Below are 19,692 nucleotides of genomic sequence, written 5' to 3'. Positions count from 1 at the left end.
TTCTTGAAAGCATTAGTTTCTGCAAGTAAGCACCATCCCCTTGAGTAACATTAAACTGAAAGACAAATCATCCAGCTTTGAATAGTTGTGGAGAAGAAAAAAGTCAGAGGACCAAGGCGGGACACTTTCCATTTTACTGGATGGTTTAATGATTTGTTCGAGACAGTACCTAGCATAATATATATGCTGCTCACTGCAGTTGCAAGACATTGTCCTTGACCAAACTGCACTGTAGGTTTCATTATAACCACTGCAACAAAAAATTGCTTGCTGAAACAAAATGGATTGGACAGGGCCGAATCCAGCATTGTTCCTCTTTATCCTTATGATTATCTTTGTTTTGAAACTGGGTATTTTGTGGAACAAGAGCTCCCAAAATCTTCCACCAGGACCAAGACCTTTACCTCTCATTGGGAATCTCCACATCATGGATCTGAAGAGGCCTTACAGAACCATGTTAAAGGTAAAGATTCCAGTTCTTCCCATGGCAAGTCTAAAGGGTACTGGAGCAGCCCAGCCAGATGAGCGGGGTATAAAATAATAATAATTATTATTATACATTTTGTACTTTTAGAGCCTCATCTCATCTCCCCTTTGTGCGTTGCAGAACCTCCTCTTATCATTCCCAGTAAATAGTCATAGGACCTAGTTGCATTTTATGTCTGGGGGTGTCTGGCGTCAAATCAGACTCTGCCTCTGATTGTAAGCCTCTGCATCTTTAAAAAACAACAAGCATGCACTTTCTCTCCCCAGTTTAAGTCCTCGGATATTTGCAGTGGCCAATCCCCCCCCCCCGATTTACAATCCCCTACCTTCCCCTTGCCACTTCCTGGGTTTTTTATGGAGCCGAACAGCTCAGGCACTTCAGAACACGCCTTCTGTTGCTACGGAGCTGGATGGCTTCGCTATTTGACCGACCTCCCCCCCCCCCCCCGGTCGGGATTTTTAAAGTAGTTCTCTGGGTCCCGGGGCACATCATCACCCCTGATCCTTCTCTTTGCCCAAACGGACCTCTCCCCACCTTCCTCAACACCAAATACTCCTCATTTATACCCACAATAAAAACCATAAAAATAAAAAAGTTACAAACAACACATTTTTAAAAAAATACATCCCATCCTACATTCCAAAAAATTACACCAAAAATAAAAAACCAAAAAACAACCACCCACACCAAAATCATACACTACACACCAAAATAAATGACTACCCCAATTAGAGAAATAAAACATCGCAAACACCACATCCTACATTCAAAACACCAACTCCAAAATTAGAAAATCCAGATAACCAAAAACCAAAAACCACAAAACACACAAAACACAAATCATACAATACCCACCAAAATAAATGACAACCCCAAAATAAAATTAAACAATAATAACTTCTACTTCTCATGTTCTTATTTCAAATTTTTAAAATCTAAATATATAAAAATGTTCACGAAGCGTGCGCAGGGGCCAATGTATGGAGATACAGGGGGGAGGGGACAGCACTCCCCAGGGACAACAGAGGGCTCAGACAAAAGTGCATGCTGGGAAATAGAACCCAGAAGCTGACATTTCCTTCTCCAAGTGTGGGGGGCAAGGTATGGAGAAACGGGGGAGCGACCAACACTCCCCGGAGACAACAGAGGGCTCAGAGAGGGTGGGGGGAGGAGGGGTCTTGATAGCTCATGAGTCAGGACAGGGTGGGGCCAGTCACAGGGATGTGCCGGAGGGGTGGGGGGAGAAGGGGGCTCGATAGCTCATGGGTCGGGACAGGGTGGGGGCAGCCACAGGGATGAACTGGGGGTGGGGGAGGAGGGGACAGGATAAGTCATGTGTCCGGATAGAATGGGGAGAATCACAGGAAAGAACCACAGCAACGTGTGGCCAGGTCAGCTAGTTCAAAATAAAAACTTAAAACACGAAAACTCAAAACCTTTTCTGCCTAGCTACTGCTCTGAGAGGGAATAGGGAGCTAATCCCTTTCACAATGGAGACACCAGGAAATAGAAAAAAGTCCGCTTTGAATCTCTCTTCTCTCTTAAGAAAATCCAGCCACATCCATTAAAATACTTTGAATTTTGTCTCAACTGGGCCCCATAAGCTTTGTAGGAACAGATTTAGGCACTACGAGAGGATGCACTGCTTACTTATTGACCTTCCTTGCTCACATTGTTGCATGTCATATGCTCTAATGTATACAATGATATACCCTAATGCCACCATGTTAAACAGTTTCAGAATGAAAATGAATAAAAACTATGCTAAAAAGAAAAATATCTGTGAGTATTTCAATGGGAGAAAGTTCAGAAAATACTGGACACTTTCAAACTTGTTCCTCATTAAAGTTGAATAATTTCATCTACAAATAATTTCACAATTGTTGCTGTTTAGTCGTTTAGTCGTGTCCGACTCTTCGTGGCCCCATGGACCATAGCACGCCAGGCACTCCTGTCTTGCACTGCCTCCCGCAGTTTGGTCAGACTCATGTTCGTAGCTTCGAGAACACTGTCCAACCATCTTGTCCTCTGTCGTCCCCTTCTCCTTGTGCCCTCCATCTTTCCCAACATCAGGGTCTTTTCCAGGGAGTCATCTCTTCTCATGAGGTGGCCAAAGTATTGGAGCCTCAGCTTCACGATCTGTCCTTCCAGTGAGCACTCAGGGCTGATTTCCTTCAGAATGGATACGTTTGATCTTCTTGCAGTCCATGGGACTCTCAAGAGTCTCCTCCACCACCATAATTCAAAAGCATCAATTCTTCGGCGATCAGCCTTCTTAATGGTCAAGCTCTCACTTCCATACAACACTACTGGGAAAACCATAGCTTTAACTATACGGACCTTTGTAGGCAAGGTGATGTCTCTGCTTTTTAAGATGCTGTCTAGGTTTGTCATTGCTTTTCTCCCAAGAAGCAGGTGTCTTTTAATTTCGTGACTGCTGTCACCATCTGCAGTGATCAAGTGATCAAGGAGCCCAAGAAATCTCTCACTGCCTCCATTTCTTCCCCTTCTATTTGCCTCCTTCATGGATCAATGCCTTGTCGTGGCGAAGGGGCTTGAATAACTCAGAGAAGCTATGAGCTATGCCATGCAGGGCCACCCAAGATGGACAGGTCATAGTGGAGAGTTTTGACTAAACGTGATCCACATGGAGAAGGAACTGGCAAGCCACTCCAGTATCCCTGCCAAGAAAACTCCATGGACAAAGACAAATTTCACAATGCTGCTCTCTAATCCCAGTGTTAGAAACCAAGTTTACAGGTAATCCTGAGTGATGAGTTCTCCGTCTTCAAGAGTTTTGAATCTGTTCTGGAAAACATTAGTTTCTGCAAGCAAACACCACTCACTTGAGTACAAATTAAACTGAAAGGCAAATCATTCAATGTACAGCTTTGAAGAGTGGAGAATGGTGGAGAAGAAAACAAAAATTGGACGCCCAAAGCGGGACACTTTTTACTGGATGGTTTAATGATTAGTTTGAGACAGTACCTAGCATAATATATACGCTGCTCACTGCAGTTGCAAGACATTGTCCTTGACCAAACTGCACTGTAGGTTTCATTATAACCACTGCCAAAAAAAAAAAATTGCTTGCTGAAACGAAATGGATTGGACAGAGCCGATTCCAGCGTTGTTTCTCTTTATCCTTATGGTTTCCTTTGTTTTGAAACTGGGCATTTTCTGGAACAAGAGCTCCCAAAATCTTCCACCAGGACCAAGGCCTTTACCTCTAATTGGGAATCTCCACATCATGGATCTGAAGAGGCCTTACAGAACCATGTTAAAGGTAAAGCTTCCAGTTCTTCCCATGGCAAGACTAAAGGGTACCGGGGCAATCCCAGCCAGACGAGCGGGGTATAAAATTAATATTATTATACATTTTGTTCTTTTAGAAGCTATAAATCTCATCTCCCCTTTGTGTGTTACAGAACCTCCTCTTATCTTTCCCAATAAATAGTCATAGGACCAAGTTGCAATTTATAACTGGTAGTTTGAACAAGGTGTCTGGGGGTGTCTGGTGTCAAATTATGTTTGACTCTGCCTACATTTTCAAGGATGCAAAAGTTCCGGTGCAAACCTTGCCTAGCCCAGCCTCATCCTTGAGCCTTTGACAACAGACACGGTTGGCACACGTACCTAGTGTATGACAAAGTAAATTCCTATAGGGGGTTTCTAAACCATATACAGTGGTACCTCGGTTTAAGTACACAATTGGTTCCGGAAGTCTGTACTTAACCTGAGGCGTACTTAACCTGAAGCGAACTTTCCCATTGAAAGTAATGGAAAGTGGATTAATTTGTTCCAGACGGGGTCCGCGGAGTACTTAAATTGAAAGTACTCAAACCGAAGCGTACCTAAACCGAGGTATGACTGTAATAAGAAAATCGCTATATAAAATATGGTCAAAGTATAAGGGAATCCTTGAATCTAAGATACCCCTATGGACCTCTCCCACTGAAGCTATGGTGGTAAAAAGAAAAAAACATGAAGGGAGAATGGCTCACATACAGAACAGTGTTAGAATTGGACAAGGAAATACCAACACTTAAGAAATTAGTCATAGGACTTAGTTGCAATTTATAACTGGTAGTTTGAACAATGTGTCTGAGTGTGTCTGATGTCGAATCATGTTTGACTCTGCCTCCATTTTCAAGGATGCAAAAGTTCCGGTGGAAACCTTGCCTAGCCCAGCCTCCTCCTTGAGCCTTTCTTTCTAAACTAGATTTGAGAGGTGCCGTTAAAGGTATAATCACTTTCATCCTTATAACTGCCTTTTTTGTTCTGGTTTTCTGAGCATTCCTAGCAAATATTTGTGCTGCTGCAACTGAATGTCAATAATAATTTATTATTTATACCCCGCCCATCTGGCTGGGTTTTCCACTCTGGGCGTCTCCCAAAAGATTATCAGATTAAAAACACAATAAAGCATCAAACATTAAAAACTTCCCTAAAAAGAACTGCCTTCAGGTGTGTCTTCTAAAAGTCAGATAGTTGTTTATTTCCTTGACATCTGATGGGAGGGTGTTCCACAGGGCAGGTGCCACTACCGAGACCGCCCCCTGCCTGGTTCCCTGTAACTTCACTTCTCGCAGTATGGTATCAAAGGCCACTGAGAGATCCAGCAGAACTAGGAAACACCAGCCCAAACCCCCTGATGATGTCTCCCAGCAGCTTCATATAGATATTAAAAAGCATGGGGGAGAGGATGGAACCCTGAGGCACCCCCACAAGTGAGAGCCCAGTGGCCTCCACACTCATCCCCCAACACCACTTTCTGAACACAGCCCAGGAGAAAGGAGCGGACACTGTATAACAGTGCCCCCATCTCCCAGCCCCTCTAGACAGTCCAGAAGGATGTCATGGTTGATGGCATCAAAGGCCACTGAAAGATCCAGCAGAACTAGGAAACAGCTTTCACCTTTGTCCCTAGCCAGCCGGAGATCATTGACCAGCACAACCAAGGTAGTTTCAGTCCCATGATGAGGCCTGAATCCCAATTGGAAGGGATCCAAACGGTCCCCATCCTCCAGGGGTGCATGGAGTTGTTCAGCAACCACTCACTCAATCACCTTACCCAAGAATGTAAGAATTGACACTGGGTGATAGTTGGCCATATTGGCTGGGTCCAAATATATATTTTTTAATAAGCAGTTTTATAACCACCACTTTCAGTGGGTCCAGGAAGGCTCCTTAACAGAGGAAAGCATTCACCACCCCACAGAGCTTTTAGGATGAAGGATGAAGGATGAAGGAGACAAGTGGTCAGTTTCACTTGTCAAAACATCCTCGGAGGTAACATATTGCAACTGATCCCATGCAACTTGACTAAACAGGACTCTAGCACTCTCCCACCCTGGCCCTGCTCCCACGGTGGAGTCTACTGAACTGGGTGAAAGCGCTGAGCTGCTATTAGTAACAAATGTCTTGAAGACCATTGTGGCATAGACAATGCTGTTTTACTTTATCATTATGTTATTTGGATTCTGTTTTGCATGGTGATTTGGAAAGATACAAAAAGTGAATTCATTCCACAAAATTATTATTCTTAAGTCATATGTTTTCAGCTCAGTCCAAGGCACAATGACATGGAAGAAATTTCTACCAAGTTCAATAGTAGTTATTGAAAAAAACTTAGAATAGTCTAACAGTAAAACTTTGCTACTAGATTCTGTGGAATGTATAAAATAGCCTTTACTCTTAGGTAAAAGTGCAAGCTAATGCAGTCTTGGTTCTGTCAGAGATGATTCACAATTATATATTCTTTGGTTATACCAGAACTCTGTTTCTCACTTTTTCTTCTGTTTAATTGCAGTTGTCAAAGCAATATGGCCCTGTCTTCAGCATCCAAATGGGACCTCAGAAAACTGTGGTGTTGACAGGATATGAGACAGTAAAGGAGGCTCTGGTTAATCAGGCGGACGCATTTGCAGACAGACCCATCGTTCCAATGCCTCATGAGCATTCACAAGGCTTTGGTGAGGCACTTCCCTTTCTATTGGAACTGCTAATGCTTGGAAACAATCACAGGTCCCACCAGGTGAACACAATCCTTTCCCAAGAAATGGTTTGTAAGATGAGCGTTTGCAAAGCAAGTCAGAGAAATCGATTGTTTCCTGTGGAAAACACAATCCTTGTGAATTTTTCACCAACCTTAGTGCCATTGACATTGACAGAGTATCTGCATGCATTAGGCTGAGAATGTGTCACAAAAAGTGTCACCTGTGGATTTCTGCAGCTTAAATGTTAAAATGTGTAGAGCAGGCAGCCTTTTTTGGGGGGGTCTTGACCAGGGATCATGGGAGTTGTAGGCCAAAACATCTGGAGGGCCACAGTTTGGGGATGCCTGGTCTTGACTTTCAGTGGATCAGTGGGGCTCTGTTGAAGAAACAAAAATGGAGACCATTTAAAGCAAACCTTTCACATTCCTACCTTCTTCCCAACAGTCCCATTGTAGAGCTGGGGAGAATGGGACAGGAGAATTGTGAATAATAGTCACACAGAAAAGTAATGGCACACACCAAGGGGAAACTCACTGACCATTTTCTGGCCCAGATTATACAGAAAGGAGAAATGAAGAAAGGCATAATATCTGCCCATGGAATACAAAGTAACAAACTGAGTGCTGCTGGGACCACTGACATGTACAAACCACCCTCTACTCTATCCTACACTTGTAATGGAAAATATTGTTCAATGTGTTCTTAGGTCATGCTCTGATGGCACATCTGCCAGCTACTTTGTCAAACTCAGAAGTCTAAGTCTGAATGGGAGAATAGCTGGGATCCATTCTCAGTTCCCTGGAAGAAATGCAGAACATAATTTATTGATTATTTGTACAATGGCCATGCAGACATGAAACCATTCTTCCTGTCTTTTCAGGTTTAGTTCTGTCTAATGGTGAAAACTGGAAAGTGATGCGGAGGTTTGCTTTAAGCACATTACGGGACTACGGAATGGGAAAGAGGACCATAGAGGATAGAATTGTTGAGGAATGCAATGTCCTGATAAAGAAATTTGAATCTTACGAAGGTCGGTTGGTGTTTTCCTCTGCTGCATAGCTACACTACCATAGTTTAAAGGTGCCAAGAGTATTGTGTTACATATTCCTAACTTCCAGAAGCACAGATCCCAGGGTTCCCTGCAGTTGGTCTGTTCCTGTAATGTGCAGATTGTACTGCAATAACTCCTGTGACTTCCAAGCATTTCTTAGCCCAGCTATGGTCACATCCAGCAGCACTTGGGATCAGTTTCTTTGATAAATGAGGTCTACACATTGGTAAGCTGCCAGTGGGGATGTAAGGCAAGAAGGAGCAGACTTAAAAACAATGCCCTTTCCATACTTGGAATTTCTGTGGGGATGTTCAGGGAGGTAAGAGAGGCTATATTTTTAAATGATATCCCTCCCCCTAACTTGCGTTAGCAAGTTCTATATCTTAGCAGAGTTTAAACGCATAGTGGTTTGCTTGTTGCAGGCTCGCCTGAGCCTCTCTATATAAGATTCCTGGTAAGATCCCTTCTTTTCCCTCTTAAAAATAATAGACACAACAATCTTATTAAAGTCAATATAAAAGTAGTTTACTCACATTCATTCAGTTCACAGTTGGATCCCTGAAGGCAGACTTAGGTTACAAAAGTATATATACATGTGGAACTATCCCAAAACAGAGTTAGTCCCAAGTGACTGCGGACAGGCAGTCACTTTTGCTAACATGTAGAAAAACAAAATGGAGAAGAAGAAGAAAAGAAGGAGGTGTGCTCCCCTAACCCAGATCAGGCTACACCTACATGTAGTCACATGCAGAGGAGGTTTGTTCCAGCTCAGGAGGAAACAGTAATTTTTCTCCTGGCTGGTAGAAAGCATCCCCTAGCACGTCCATTCTAGGAATGTTGTACAGTACTTGACTCCTATGTATTTTACATCCCACATTTGAAACAGAAAGTTTTTTTGCTTAACTGTAATGTTTATGTATAGGAAACCCATTTGAGACCACCACAATTATGAATGCAGCTGTTGCCAATATTATAGTGGCCATACTACTAGACAAGCGATTTGATTATGAAGATCCCACATACATAAGACTTCTGAAGTTGGTCAATGAAAATGTCCGGCTCGTCGGAAGCTCTTCAGTCATGGTAATCTATTTTGTCCCCAATAAAACAAACAGTTGATTGTAATGACATTGTATGCAAAGTGGACAGAGCAACCTGTTTATTGTATATTGTTCAGGATTCACCACAAAACACAGAATACTGATATCTTGAGAAACCTGCTGGTGATTCAAAATATTTAGAAAACTCACATGGCACAGTCATCCCGTAACTATAACAAAGTCTCTTTTGCACACACCCTTTCTGGCCTCACTGCCATCAGGACTCCAAGGACAAGGAAGAACAAGTGATAGTTGGTTCCATGATGGCTCAGAAGGGGATTTCCAAGGGCAGATCTCCCTCTCTAAAGACGAACCTCCAGAGGAGAACTGCTATAGCCTATTATCCCAGGGTTTCACATAAATTATCATATCTTTCGCTCCATAAGGCACACCGGACCATAAGGCGCACTTAGTTTTTAGAGGAGGAAGACAAGAAAAAAAATATTCTGAATCAAATGTACTAACTATTTACTGGTAATAAATTTACGCTGCCCTGAGGTAACTCCCTCCCCCATTCCAAATACCATTCAAGAGCTTTGTTTTGTATTCGGGCAAACATGCTTTGAGAGATGCATTTGAGAGTACAGTAATGAGCTTTCCTAATGTTTCTTTTTCTTTTTTCACATTTTTATCCTTTCAGCTGTGTAAAATGTTTCCTGCTCTTGGTTTTCTTTTGGGGGCTTATAAGACTGTCCTTCAAAACAGAGATGAGCTGTTTGCCTTCATAAATGCCACCTTCCTAAAACACCTCAGAGATCTGGATGAAAATGACCAGAGGAGCTTTATTGACTCATTTCTTATCCAGCAGCAAGAGGTAATGGAGTATTTTAAGTTGGAGCAGAATAAACGTTGACATTTTCAATTCGTCTTTGCAGTGAATGCTTAAGGAGTGGTCAGGAAGTCTCATTTCAGAAGGGACCAACCTGGCACACTTCCTACCATTTCCCAGTAGTCAGCCATTGTTAATGTGTTACAGAAGTTGCCTCTGCGGGGGCAAAGGTTGCATACTCACCAGCATTTCTGAAAAAAAATCCCTGATCAAGAAAACATGCCAATGGGCGTATATGAATTTCCAGGGGTGGAATTATGGCAGACTAACCATTGGTTGCTGGTGCTTCTGCCAAGAGAGATAATTATGCAGTGATGAGATGTAATCAAGTCCTAAATAATGTTTGCCAGACTCCCTTTTGATACAAGGGGGGGATGGGATAGAACTTCATGTTCTCAGAAGAAGGTGTTCTTCACACCGGAGGAGATAGGAGACTTTGAGGGTGGAGAGGCATCTCACAGCAAGGAAAAAAGATTGGCCCATGCACTGCGAAATCACCTTTAAATTAGGGCTTCAGTTCTTTTAACCGTTACTAAGATTGGAAATGAATACAGCTGTATGAAGGGATGAAATAAATAAAAGGAGCTCTTGTGAAGCCCGAAGAGATTGATGGAATTATGATTAAAGATGTTAAAAGATGATTGGAGGTGGCAGAGATCGGATTTAGAAGGTGAGATTCTAGTTAACAAATTGAAATGAACAAACAGGCAGAAAAAGCTCCTCACCTCATAGGTTTGAAAAATGACTGGAAGAAATTGCAAAAAGAGAGAGAGAATCGTTTCCTTTTTCTTAAACCAAAGTGAAGCATGACCAACTAGAAATGAGATTGGAATGTGGCACTGAGTATGATTTAATGAAGATACAATATGCAAATAAGTATGGGCTATTATACTGTTAAGATTTGTTGCAACCCTTGAACTATCTAATTGGAAAACAGAAAGGCTATTTTAGACACTTGATGAGAACAACAACTAAAGAGCTATATTTGGACTTTTAGACTTTTGGAGCTGAATAAAGGTTGAAAAAGATCATCTAGCAGAATGAGAAAAGGCTGGATATTAATACAACTAGAAGTTATTCCAGAATGCAAAATCTGAATATTTTGAATAATAGTTATATACGTAATTGGCAGATAGAGAAGCGGGAAGACTATTACAACCAGCAACTCTATCGGTGTTACTCTTGCTGTTGGAAAGTGTGGCGAAAGGGAGTTGCAATTTGCAAAATATGGAGGGCACCACATTGTCTATCTCAGTTTAATGAAACAGTTCCAGATTAATATGCGGTATTTCTGTGTCAGTTTTCCATTTTAGACTATGAGTAAATACATTAAAGATGTTCAACTGAGAACCATATCTGTCAGCAGAAAACAACACTTTGTTAACCTTGATTTCAGATCTCCACAAGTGTTCACCAGAAATGCCGCCTTCCATGCATGCATGTATGCATTCATACTCAGACCTGTTGCAGGTTTGTGGGGTCAGTCTGCATGATGCCCCAACTTGTGGGGATCTTGTACCCAGTAAGGGTTAATTCTAAGGGAGGAATTTTTTGTTGAATCAGTCAGAAAAGTTTCTTTCTGATGTGAGGGCCATATATTTGTCACCTAAATACAGTGGTACCTCTGGTTACAAACGCTTCAGGTTAGAAACACTTCAGGTTACAGACTCTGCTAACCCAGAAATAGTACCTTGGGTTATGAACTTTGCACAGCAGCAACGGGAGGCCCCATTAGCTAAAGTTGTACCTCAGGTTAAGAACTGTTTCAGGTTCTTAGATAGTAAAAAGAAGAGAGGAGTGGTTACCTATATAAATCCCAAAATAAAAGCAGAAAAAGTCTTTCAAGACAATGAAGGGAGAGTAATTGCATCAAGGTTATATTTACCAGAAAGAAATGTAGTAGTAATTAATGTGTATATGCCAAATGGGGGTAAAACGGAATTCTTGAAAAAATTATGGAAACAGTTGGGAGAATGTATAGAAGAAGAGGAAGTAATATTGGTGGGAGATTTCAATGGAGTGGTGAAGCCTGAATTGGACAGATCAAATGGGGGGGGGATATGAGGGGAAATTACCAGAAACCTTTTTCAAAATAATGGAAAGCTATGACCTGCAAGATTGTTGTAGGTTGAGAAACCCTAATGAGAAAAGATATACATTTTATTCAGAGGTACAAAAATCAGGGGCAAGAATTGACATGGTGTGGCTGACAAATAAATTAATGACCAATGTAATAAAATGTGAAATTATGACAAAATCATTGACATACCATAACCCAATAATGGTGAAATTAAAAGACAATGATAGGAAAAGTAATAGATGGAGGATATAGGAAGACCCATATATAGTGACCAATGGGAGAGGCTATGGAAAGAAGGAATAAGATTCACAGCATGCACAGGAATAAAAGAAAATATATTAAAATTAGTTTATAGGTGGCATCCAACCCCAGTTAAAATCGTGAAAATGTATAAAAACGGCTCAAACAAATGTTGGAAATGTCAAGTTGAGATTGGTAGTTTCTACCACTGCTGGTGGCAATGTGTTAAAATTCATGAATTCTGGAATGCGGTGTATGAAAAGCTAAAAAAAGATGTTAAAAATGACGTTTGAAAAGAAACCGGAGCTGTTCCTATTATTGTCCCTGAAAATATTCCGGAAATCAAAGGAAATATATTGTTATACTCCAGCGCAGCGGCTAGACTGCTTATAGCTAAGAACTGGAAGGGGGAGAAAACGCCGACGATTTTTGAGTGGCAGGAGAAATTAGTAGAGTTTATGAATCTGGCCAAGATGACTGCTGCAATTAGAAATATACCCAAAGAAAAATATATAATGGAATGGAAATTTGTGGAGGAATATTTGATCAAAGAAAATTTTAATATCAATTTGGTGATTTGCTTAAATTGAGGGAAGAGTTAGGGAATTAAAGAAATTGAGATAAGAAAATAGGATAAATAGGTATAAGAATTAATATAAATAGGAAAATAGTATTAGAGAAAGAATTTTTTAATTTGGTAATTAATGTAAAGCAAGATTAGAAGAAAGTATGAAAAGGAAAGTGATGTAGGAGTGGTAGGAAGTTAATTTTTTAAGTTATATATTTATTGTATTGTTTGCACTGTTTTGTTTTGTATTTGTCTGATTTATATGATTTATATTATCGAGTGTTATGAAATATTATTTTGGTTTTTTGTGTTTTCCTTTTCTTTTGTTTTCCTTTGTAAACCTTGATTATTTTTTGTATATTCTGTAGGTCCCTTTGCTTGTGTTATCCTTTTCTTTTTCTTATAATTTATGTATTATTTGTATTTTGTATTATTTTGAAGAGCTGAAATGAAGTTTTTTTTTTAAAAAAAGGAACAGTTTCAGGTAAAGAACGCACCTCTAGAACGAATTAAGTTCTTAACCAGAGGTACCACTGTACTGCCACTAGTTCCTTTGCCTAAACAAGGAGTTAAGCGCCACGATTAGCATCAGAGGAGGAGCTGGATTGCCAAGCTACAACCACCTCTACATTTAGCTGGTAAACAGAGCACAATAGGGAGAGAGCTGAGTCAGACCCATGCTTGGTGTTTGCTTGACTCCAAGGCTGTGATTAGCATCAGAGAAGAAGAAACTGGATTGCCAAGCTTTCCTGACCTCCTCTCTTAGCTGGTAGATGGAGAACAACAGCTGTGACTATGGAGAAGATAGGCGTTTTGGGGTGTTGATGCTGAGCCCCTCCATCTTAGGCTTGGGTTGTATATATGTGTAAATAAACCCTATATCATCATGATGGCAAAGTCTGGAAGACCTGGAATGTCTCTCTGCTCAGTGATTGGGGTGACGTGCAATGATACTTTGGATCATGAGGTCCTGTCAGGTATTCGTTTTTATCTTTGCACATGGAATTTTCTTACTCCATTCATTTTATCCAGTTTATACTCTTTGTAACCCAGGAGAAGAAGAAGAAGAAGACGAATGCATATTTTCACAACGAAAACTTAACAAGGGTTGTGGCCGACTTATTTGGTGCTGGCATGGAGACCACTTCTACCACAATGCGCTGGGGACTGTTACTAATGATGAAATATCCTGAAATTCAGAGTGAGTGCTTTTTATTGGGTTGGCTCCCATTATTCTGAGATATCTTAATTTCAGTTATATGTAACTATTAGAAAGAATATATATATATATATATATATATATATATATATATATATATATCTCACAACAATTATTTAATCCTAAATTTAGCATTTCAACCTGGACTCCCTTCTCCCTTTCTGTGGTTCTTTACATTTCGTTTCATCTTCCTGTAATACTCCAAATTATCTCAACATATTCATTTAAATATATATTCCTGTATATATCTCATATATATATTGAAACTGAAGGTTTTTACATTAATCCTGCCAATATCTTAGTACGGTATGTTTACAGTTTGTTTGTAAATACTCAGTTAACCATTTCCATTCCTTTCATTTCTGTTTGGGTAGTTCCGATTACAATATTCCCCAAAGATAAGTTAATAGTTTTTTAAACATCTTAAACATCTTTTTCAGTTCATTATATATCATTTCCCAGTAAGCTTTAACTTTATTCCTAGACCACAACATATGAAAAATGCTACCTTCTTTGTCTTTATGTTTCCAGCACATATTCAATTTGGGATTATACGTTTTAGCCAATCTTTTAGGTGTTGGGTACCATCTATTATTACCATCTAGGATGCGGATGGCGCTGCGGTCTAAACCACAGCGCCTAGGGCTTTGCCGATCAGAATGTCGGCGATTCGAATCCCCGTGACAGGGTGAGCTCCTGTTGCTCAGTTCCTGCTCCTGCCCACCTAGCAGTTCGAAAGCACATCAAAGTGCAAGTAGATAAATAGGTACCGCTCCGGCAGGAAGGTAAACGTTGTTTCCGTGTGCTGCTCTGGTTCGCCAGAAGCGGCTTAGTCATGCTGGCCACATGACCCGGAAGCTTTACGTCGGCTTATAGAGCGAAATGAGCGTCACAACCCCAGAGTCATCTGCGACTGGACCTAACGGTCAGGGGTACCTTTACCATCTATATAACATTTTCATATAGTTTTCTCTTAAACTATAAAATGCTGTAAATTTTATCTTATACATTTTAGATATCACTTTAACATTACAGTTTAACAAGTCTCTTTCTAGTTGTGATGTTTGTTCCCCAACCCCCCGCATCATATCCTTTTTTCAAATGATGATATTGTAACCATGTTGTTTACATCTCTGATAAAACCTTAAATTAATTTAATTTAAAATCTCCAAAGGTGGAAGCCATGGTGGTGGTTTGGTCTCCAACAGGTTTCTGTTTCTGGTGTTTCACTCTATTTCTTGGTTTATTTTAATTGAATATTGCATTTGCAACATCTTGATATCCTGTTTCACTATCTCTTTTCGAGAAGAATTTATTAATTCTTTCCCTTTCCCTTTTATTTCTTTAAAAAAAAAAATTCTGCTCTCTTATATTTCTTTGGTATGTGCTTTGCTATGTAAAAAAAAAACCACATTACTACTTTACTCGCACCCCATACCACCTTATAATCTGTCTCTTGAATTAAATTAATTTCAAAATAATCCTTGAAACTATTTGCCCCTTTTTCTAATATTTCTTGATTTAATAATTTTATTAAATTTTCATTTTGTCTCCATCTCATCGGGAAACTTGTCCCTGTTCTTAATTCCACTATTATAGAGTTGTGGTCTCATAATGTTCTTGGTAGAATTTCCACCCTCTTTACCTTAGTATAAAAATCTTTAGAAGTCCATACAGGGTCTTTTCGTCTCGCAGAATATTTTGCAGATGAATAAAATGTACTGTGGGTGTTTTTCTCTCCAAATGGCAATTAAACTTAAATTGTCATTCATCCTAAAAAAAGGCATTCAGTAGCTTGCCTTCTTTTGTTTCATTTTTTCTTATACTTATACTCCTGTCCAAATCTAGGGAAGCAACACCATTCATGTTGTTGTTGTTGTTGTTGTTGTTTAGTCATTCAGTCGTGTCCGACTCTTCGTGACCCCATGGACCAGAGCACGCCAGGCACTCCGGTCTTCCACTGCCTCCCGCAGTTTGGTCAGACTCATGTTGGTGGCTTCGAGAGCACTGTCTAACCATCTTGTCCTCTGTCGTCCCCTTCTCCTTGTGCCCTCCATCTTTCCCAACATCAGGGTCTTTTCCAGGGTGTCTTCTCTTCTCATGAGGTGGCCTGTAACAGCCTGAAGCAGCAGCTTTCAGGCTGATGTATATCAGCTAGATAGATGTACCAGAGAAGGCTGTAGCAGCAAGGCCTGTTACAAGCGGCGGGCTCTCATGAAGACACGACAGACAGCTGATAGAGTCAACCAGTCTCATGACCACATATTTATTAGGTATAGTAAATGCATATGCAATAGCCATAAACCAATCATTACAGCACACCTATCTAGCATTATCCAATAATATCAGCAGAATACACTTATGCCCATTTATGCTCAGACCTATTGTTCTCCATAGTATGCATGTTTCCCATGGGAAGTTTGAGCTCCTGGGGAATGAATAACTAAAGATGGATGAAGACGTTCCCCAGGACTGGCATGACCTGAGGAATGGATAACTTGTGATGTATGTGAGATGTTCCTCATGGCTGGCTGGACCTCCTAGGACCATCTATCTTGTGGTATGGGGAGAAGTACAGACTCTACATCCGGCTAGTTACGCCTAGCCGATGTTGCCATGGTGCCCACATACCTCTTGAGAGAGGACCGTGGAGGCACCATTTCATGGCTTTGGGATGTGGCTGCATTATTCCCACAGTGGCCAAAGTATTGGAGCCTCAGCTACACTTCCAGTGAGCACTCAGGGCTGATTTACTTCAGGATGGATAGGTTTGATCTTCTTGAATCATCTTTTCATTTAAATGTTCAAATAATACTGGTATTTCTTCTAGCTTCTTTTGAAAATCTGGTGTATTTTCCCATTAGGGGCATACACACCTATTAATAATATTTTTCTCCATATGATGTTATCTGTGTTATCAATATTCTTCCTTGAATAATTGTTTTGGGTCTAACTCTGGTTTTATAAACATTGCAACTCCTCTCTTTTTTGTTATATCAGAAGGTACAAAGTCCTTCCCCAGTCTTTTATTTATCAAAATTCTTCTATGTTTCTTCACAATGTGTGTTTCTTGGAGGCCTATAACATCCAAGTTTAACTGTTTAAACATGTTCAACTTTATTCATTTAGTCTTATTATTTAGCCTATTTACATCCCAAGTTAGAATTTTCAAAGCCATCTTGTTCCATATTTATTTCTCTCCCTCAGTATATCAGGTTATTGGCTAAAATGTTTGTTTGTCCTGTTTTAAAATACCTTTGTCTAGAGATTAAATTTGTGAGCCAAGGGAATTGGAGAACCAGTTTATGGGAGTTCTTTGCTGTGGAGATTAATATTTTAAGAGACCAAAGTCAAACAGATTATCTTAGCAGAAAAATGAATGCTTTTCTTTTTATTTCCCCCAGTAAAGGTCCAAGAAGAAATTGCAAAGGTTGTTGGATCTTCTCAGCCAAGGATTGAACACCGAACAAAAATGCCTTATACAGATGCTGTGGTCCATGAGATCCAGAGATTTGCCAATATCATCCCAACCAACCTGGCACATGCCACGGCTACAGATGTTACCCTCAATGGATACTTCATTGCAAAGGTGATCAGTTTGATTGAACTGCTGCCTACTAGTTACAATATATTTTAAGGCTTTCCTGGGAGTAAGCCCCATGGACTGTAGGCAAGCAATCTGCCCTTTGGAAGCTGTCAGGCATCAGCTTCAACCCGTTAAGCAGATCTCAATGGGAAGGAGAACAAGATCGGAAAACAAACCTGTTCTGGTGGGAGATCATTGTTTATACATTAAAGTGTAGTAAATGGTTAGATCCAACAACGAGACATGAGACAAGGCTGAGTTCCACAAAGACCAACCCCGGGCGGAGCTCGGGGGATCGTATTTATTAGCAGCAACTTTGATAGGTAAACATTAACCAGCGATGTAACTTTCAACCAATTACAGAACAGACCTCATGCATAAACATGTACAGGTAGATGTCACTTCCTGCCAACACCCTAACACCTTTCACATCCCATACCTGTCACATGTCCTACTCATCAAACATCCCCCTCCTCTCAGTCTTGTGACTGTCAGTAACTTTCCAAGCACACTACCTGTTCCCATTGTGTTCTCCTCACCCCAGCTTGACCCATCCCGGTCTTTCCCTGTCAGGCTGGATCCAACCAGTTTAATCCAAATCTCTCCAGATGCCTCCAGCCTCTTCCAGCACAGCTGACCCATACCTTCACCTTTCAACTTGTCACTGTACTGGCTTGCCAGCATTACTCTAGCTAACCCTAAAGGACTGGCGGGTATGCCACGCCACTTTCTTAATCAACCCCACATTAAAGTTTCTCAAACTAAAGACATTTCTCAGATGAACTCAAATCTTATTTCTCCTGCGCTCAATATTAATTATACCAGAGGCATATACTTCATTTTAAAATAACTCTTGCTTTGCTTATGCAGGGGACTCACGTCATACCATTGCTGTCCTCTGTGTTGCACGATGAATCTCAATGGGAGAAACCACATAAATTCTATCCTGAGCATTTTCTCAACTCTGAAGGAAAATTTGTAAAGAGAGATGCTTTCATGCCTTTCTCTGCAGGTAACTCTTTTTTTCTTCTTTTTCTGTTTATATCTGCATAGTGTGTGCTTTGTCAATGGGATTTTTACATGCCTGGAATGTAGAATACTGTGCAAAGGTAAGGATCACATCAGTTGCTGTGGCCATTTCTGCCGCCAGATCTGGCCACCATTGGTGTGTGGCCCCTGGAATGTTGCTCCCCAGGCAATGTGGCCCTCAGGCTGAAAAAGATTCCCCTTCCCCCCAGTTTTCAGCTTTGTAAGATGGCTCGTATTGGGAGTCCATAATTCTTTTAAGATGGGCACCATTAGCTGTTATTTTATAGCTGCATTTTAGTCTGCTTTAAAGTACAGTGGTACCTCAGTTTATGAACTTAAGAAACCGAGGCACCACTGTATTTGGGATGTTATTAGGCAACTGCTAAACCCAGTTTCTCTGCCGCCTTTACAGGACGGAGAGCATGTTTAGGTGAGACTCTTGCCAAAATGGAGCTCTTCCTCTTCTTCGCAAGTCTCCTGCAGAGATTCACCTTCCAGCCACCCCCTGGAACATCTCAAGAAGACCTGGACCTTACTCCTGCTGTTGGGCTTACAACACCTCCAATGCCCCACCAGCTCTGCGCTCTGCCACGTTTCTAAGACTCACAAGTTCCTGGCTTGCTTATCCTACCTGTGTGTGCAATGCGAGCCTTTCTTAAAACAGCCCTGATCAACAAGGGTATTTGGGTTAAGTATCCTATGGGTAGAATTGGTCCGTGCTTCATCACAAACCTGAAATGTTCCCCTTTATCTGCCATACTGCCGAATCACGTGAAACTAGCATTAGAGCATCTCTTACTTAAATCCTGGTTCTTTAAAAAGTCTGTCATAATAGATGTGGCAACTGGATTTGCTTCTGGCATCTCCATGCTGTCAATTAGTTCAGTGACTTTCTGCTTCTGGCTTAGGATAAAGCAACCATCTTCCATCTTCTCTCTGTATCTGAATGAACTTTCTCTGAGAGTCTGGGTGGCTTAAGGGTTCCCTCATCAATGGAATATTGACTAGTCATATCAAAAATAAAAATGGGGGAAATGTGTCCAATTCAAAATTAAAACTCAAATCTCCACAAGTGGAAAAACTCAAAACCTTCTATGCCTAGCTATTGCTCTGAGACGGAAGTCACCATGTGTTCACCAGGAAATCTCTTAAGAAAATCCAGCAACATCGACTAAAATACTTTAAATTTTGTCTTAACGTGGCCTCATATCCTTTGTAGAAATGTATTTAGACACTACGAGAGGATGCACTTCTTAGTTATCATCCTTCCTTGCTCACATTGTTGCATGTCATACGCACATATAGGGTATAGAAAGGTATACCCTAATGCCGCCATGTTAAACAGTTTCAGGATGAAAATGAATAAAAACTACGGTATGCTAAAAAGAAAAATATCTGTGAGTGTTTCAATGGGAGAAAGTTCTGGAAATTCTGGAAACTTTCAAACTAAATGCAGTTGTCTCTAATTAAAGTTGAATAATTTCATCTGCAAATGATTTTACAA

General features: G+C 40.7%; 1 protein-coding gene across 3 annotated transcripts; it reads left to right on the top strand.

Annotated features, from left to right (window-relative positions):
* Window positions 1-66: 66 nt before the first annotated feature.
* LOC118079144 (cytochrome P450 2K6-like) lies at window positions 67-19,580 on the top strand. 3 transcript variants are annotated; one of them, XM_060272291.1, is made up of 9 exons: window positions 67-463; window positions 6,300-6,462; window positions 7,367-7,516; window positions 8,460-8,620; window positions 9,278-9,451; window positions 13,387-13,555; window positions 16,978-17,162; window positions 18,030-18,171; window positions 18,601-19,580. In XM_060272291.1, the coding sequence occupies exons 1-9, from the start codon at window positions 281-283 to the stop codon at window positions 18,786-18,788; spliced, it is 1,515 nt and encodes a 504-aa protein (XP_060128274.1). In that variant the 5' UTR covers window positions 67-280; the 3' UTR covers window positions 18,789-19,580. The 3 variants fall into 3 exon arrangements, with proteins under 3 accessions (XP_060128274.1, XP_060128272.1, XP_060128273.1); XM_060272289.1 differs by lacking the exon at window positions 67-463 and adding an exon at window positions 3,309-3,773; XM_060272290.1 differs by lacking the exon at window positions 67-463 and adding an exon at window positions 3,312-3,773 and having other exon boundaries at window positions 13,408-13,555.
* Window positions 19,581-19,692: the final 112 nt, after the last annotated feature.

Source organism: Zootoca vivipara, chromosome 3 (assembly GCF_963506605.1).
Source record: "Zootoca vivipara chromosome 3, rZooViv1.1, whole genome shotgun sequence".
Classification (NCBI taxonomy): Eukaryota; Metazoa; Chordata; class Lepidosauria; order Squamata; family Lacertidae; genus Zootoca; species Zootoca vivipara.
The sequence above is the reverse complement of the archived record's forward strand: the minus strand, read 5'-3'. Positions and strand labels throughout refer to the sequence as shown.

Bases quoted from the DNA above. Each gene is read 5' to 3' on its own strand.
- LOC118079144 (XM_060272291.1), top strand. From the start codon at position 281: ATGGATTGGACAGGGCCGAATCCAGCATTGTTCCTCTTTATCCTTATG. The intron at 7,517-8,459 runs GTCGGTTGGTGT...GTTTATGTATAG, and splicing joins GAAATTTGAATCTTACGAAG to GAAACCCATTTGAGACCACC. The intron at 17,163-18,029 runs GTGATCAGTTTG...TTGCTTATGCAG, and splicing joins ATGGATACTTCATTGCAAAG to GGGACTCACGTCATACCATT.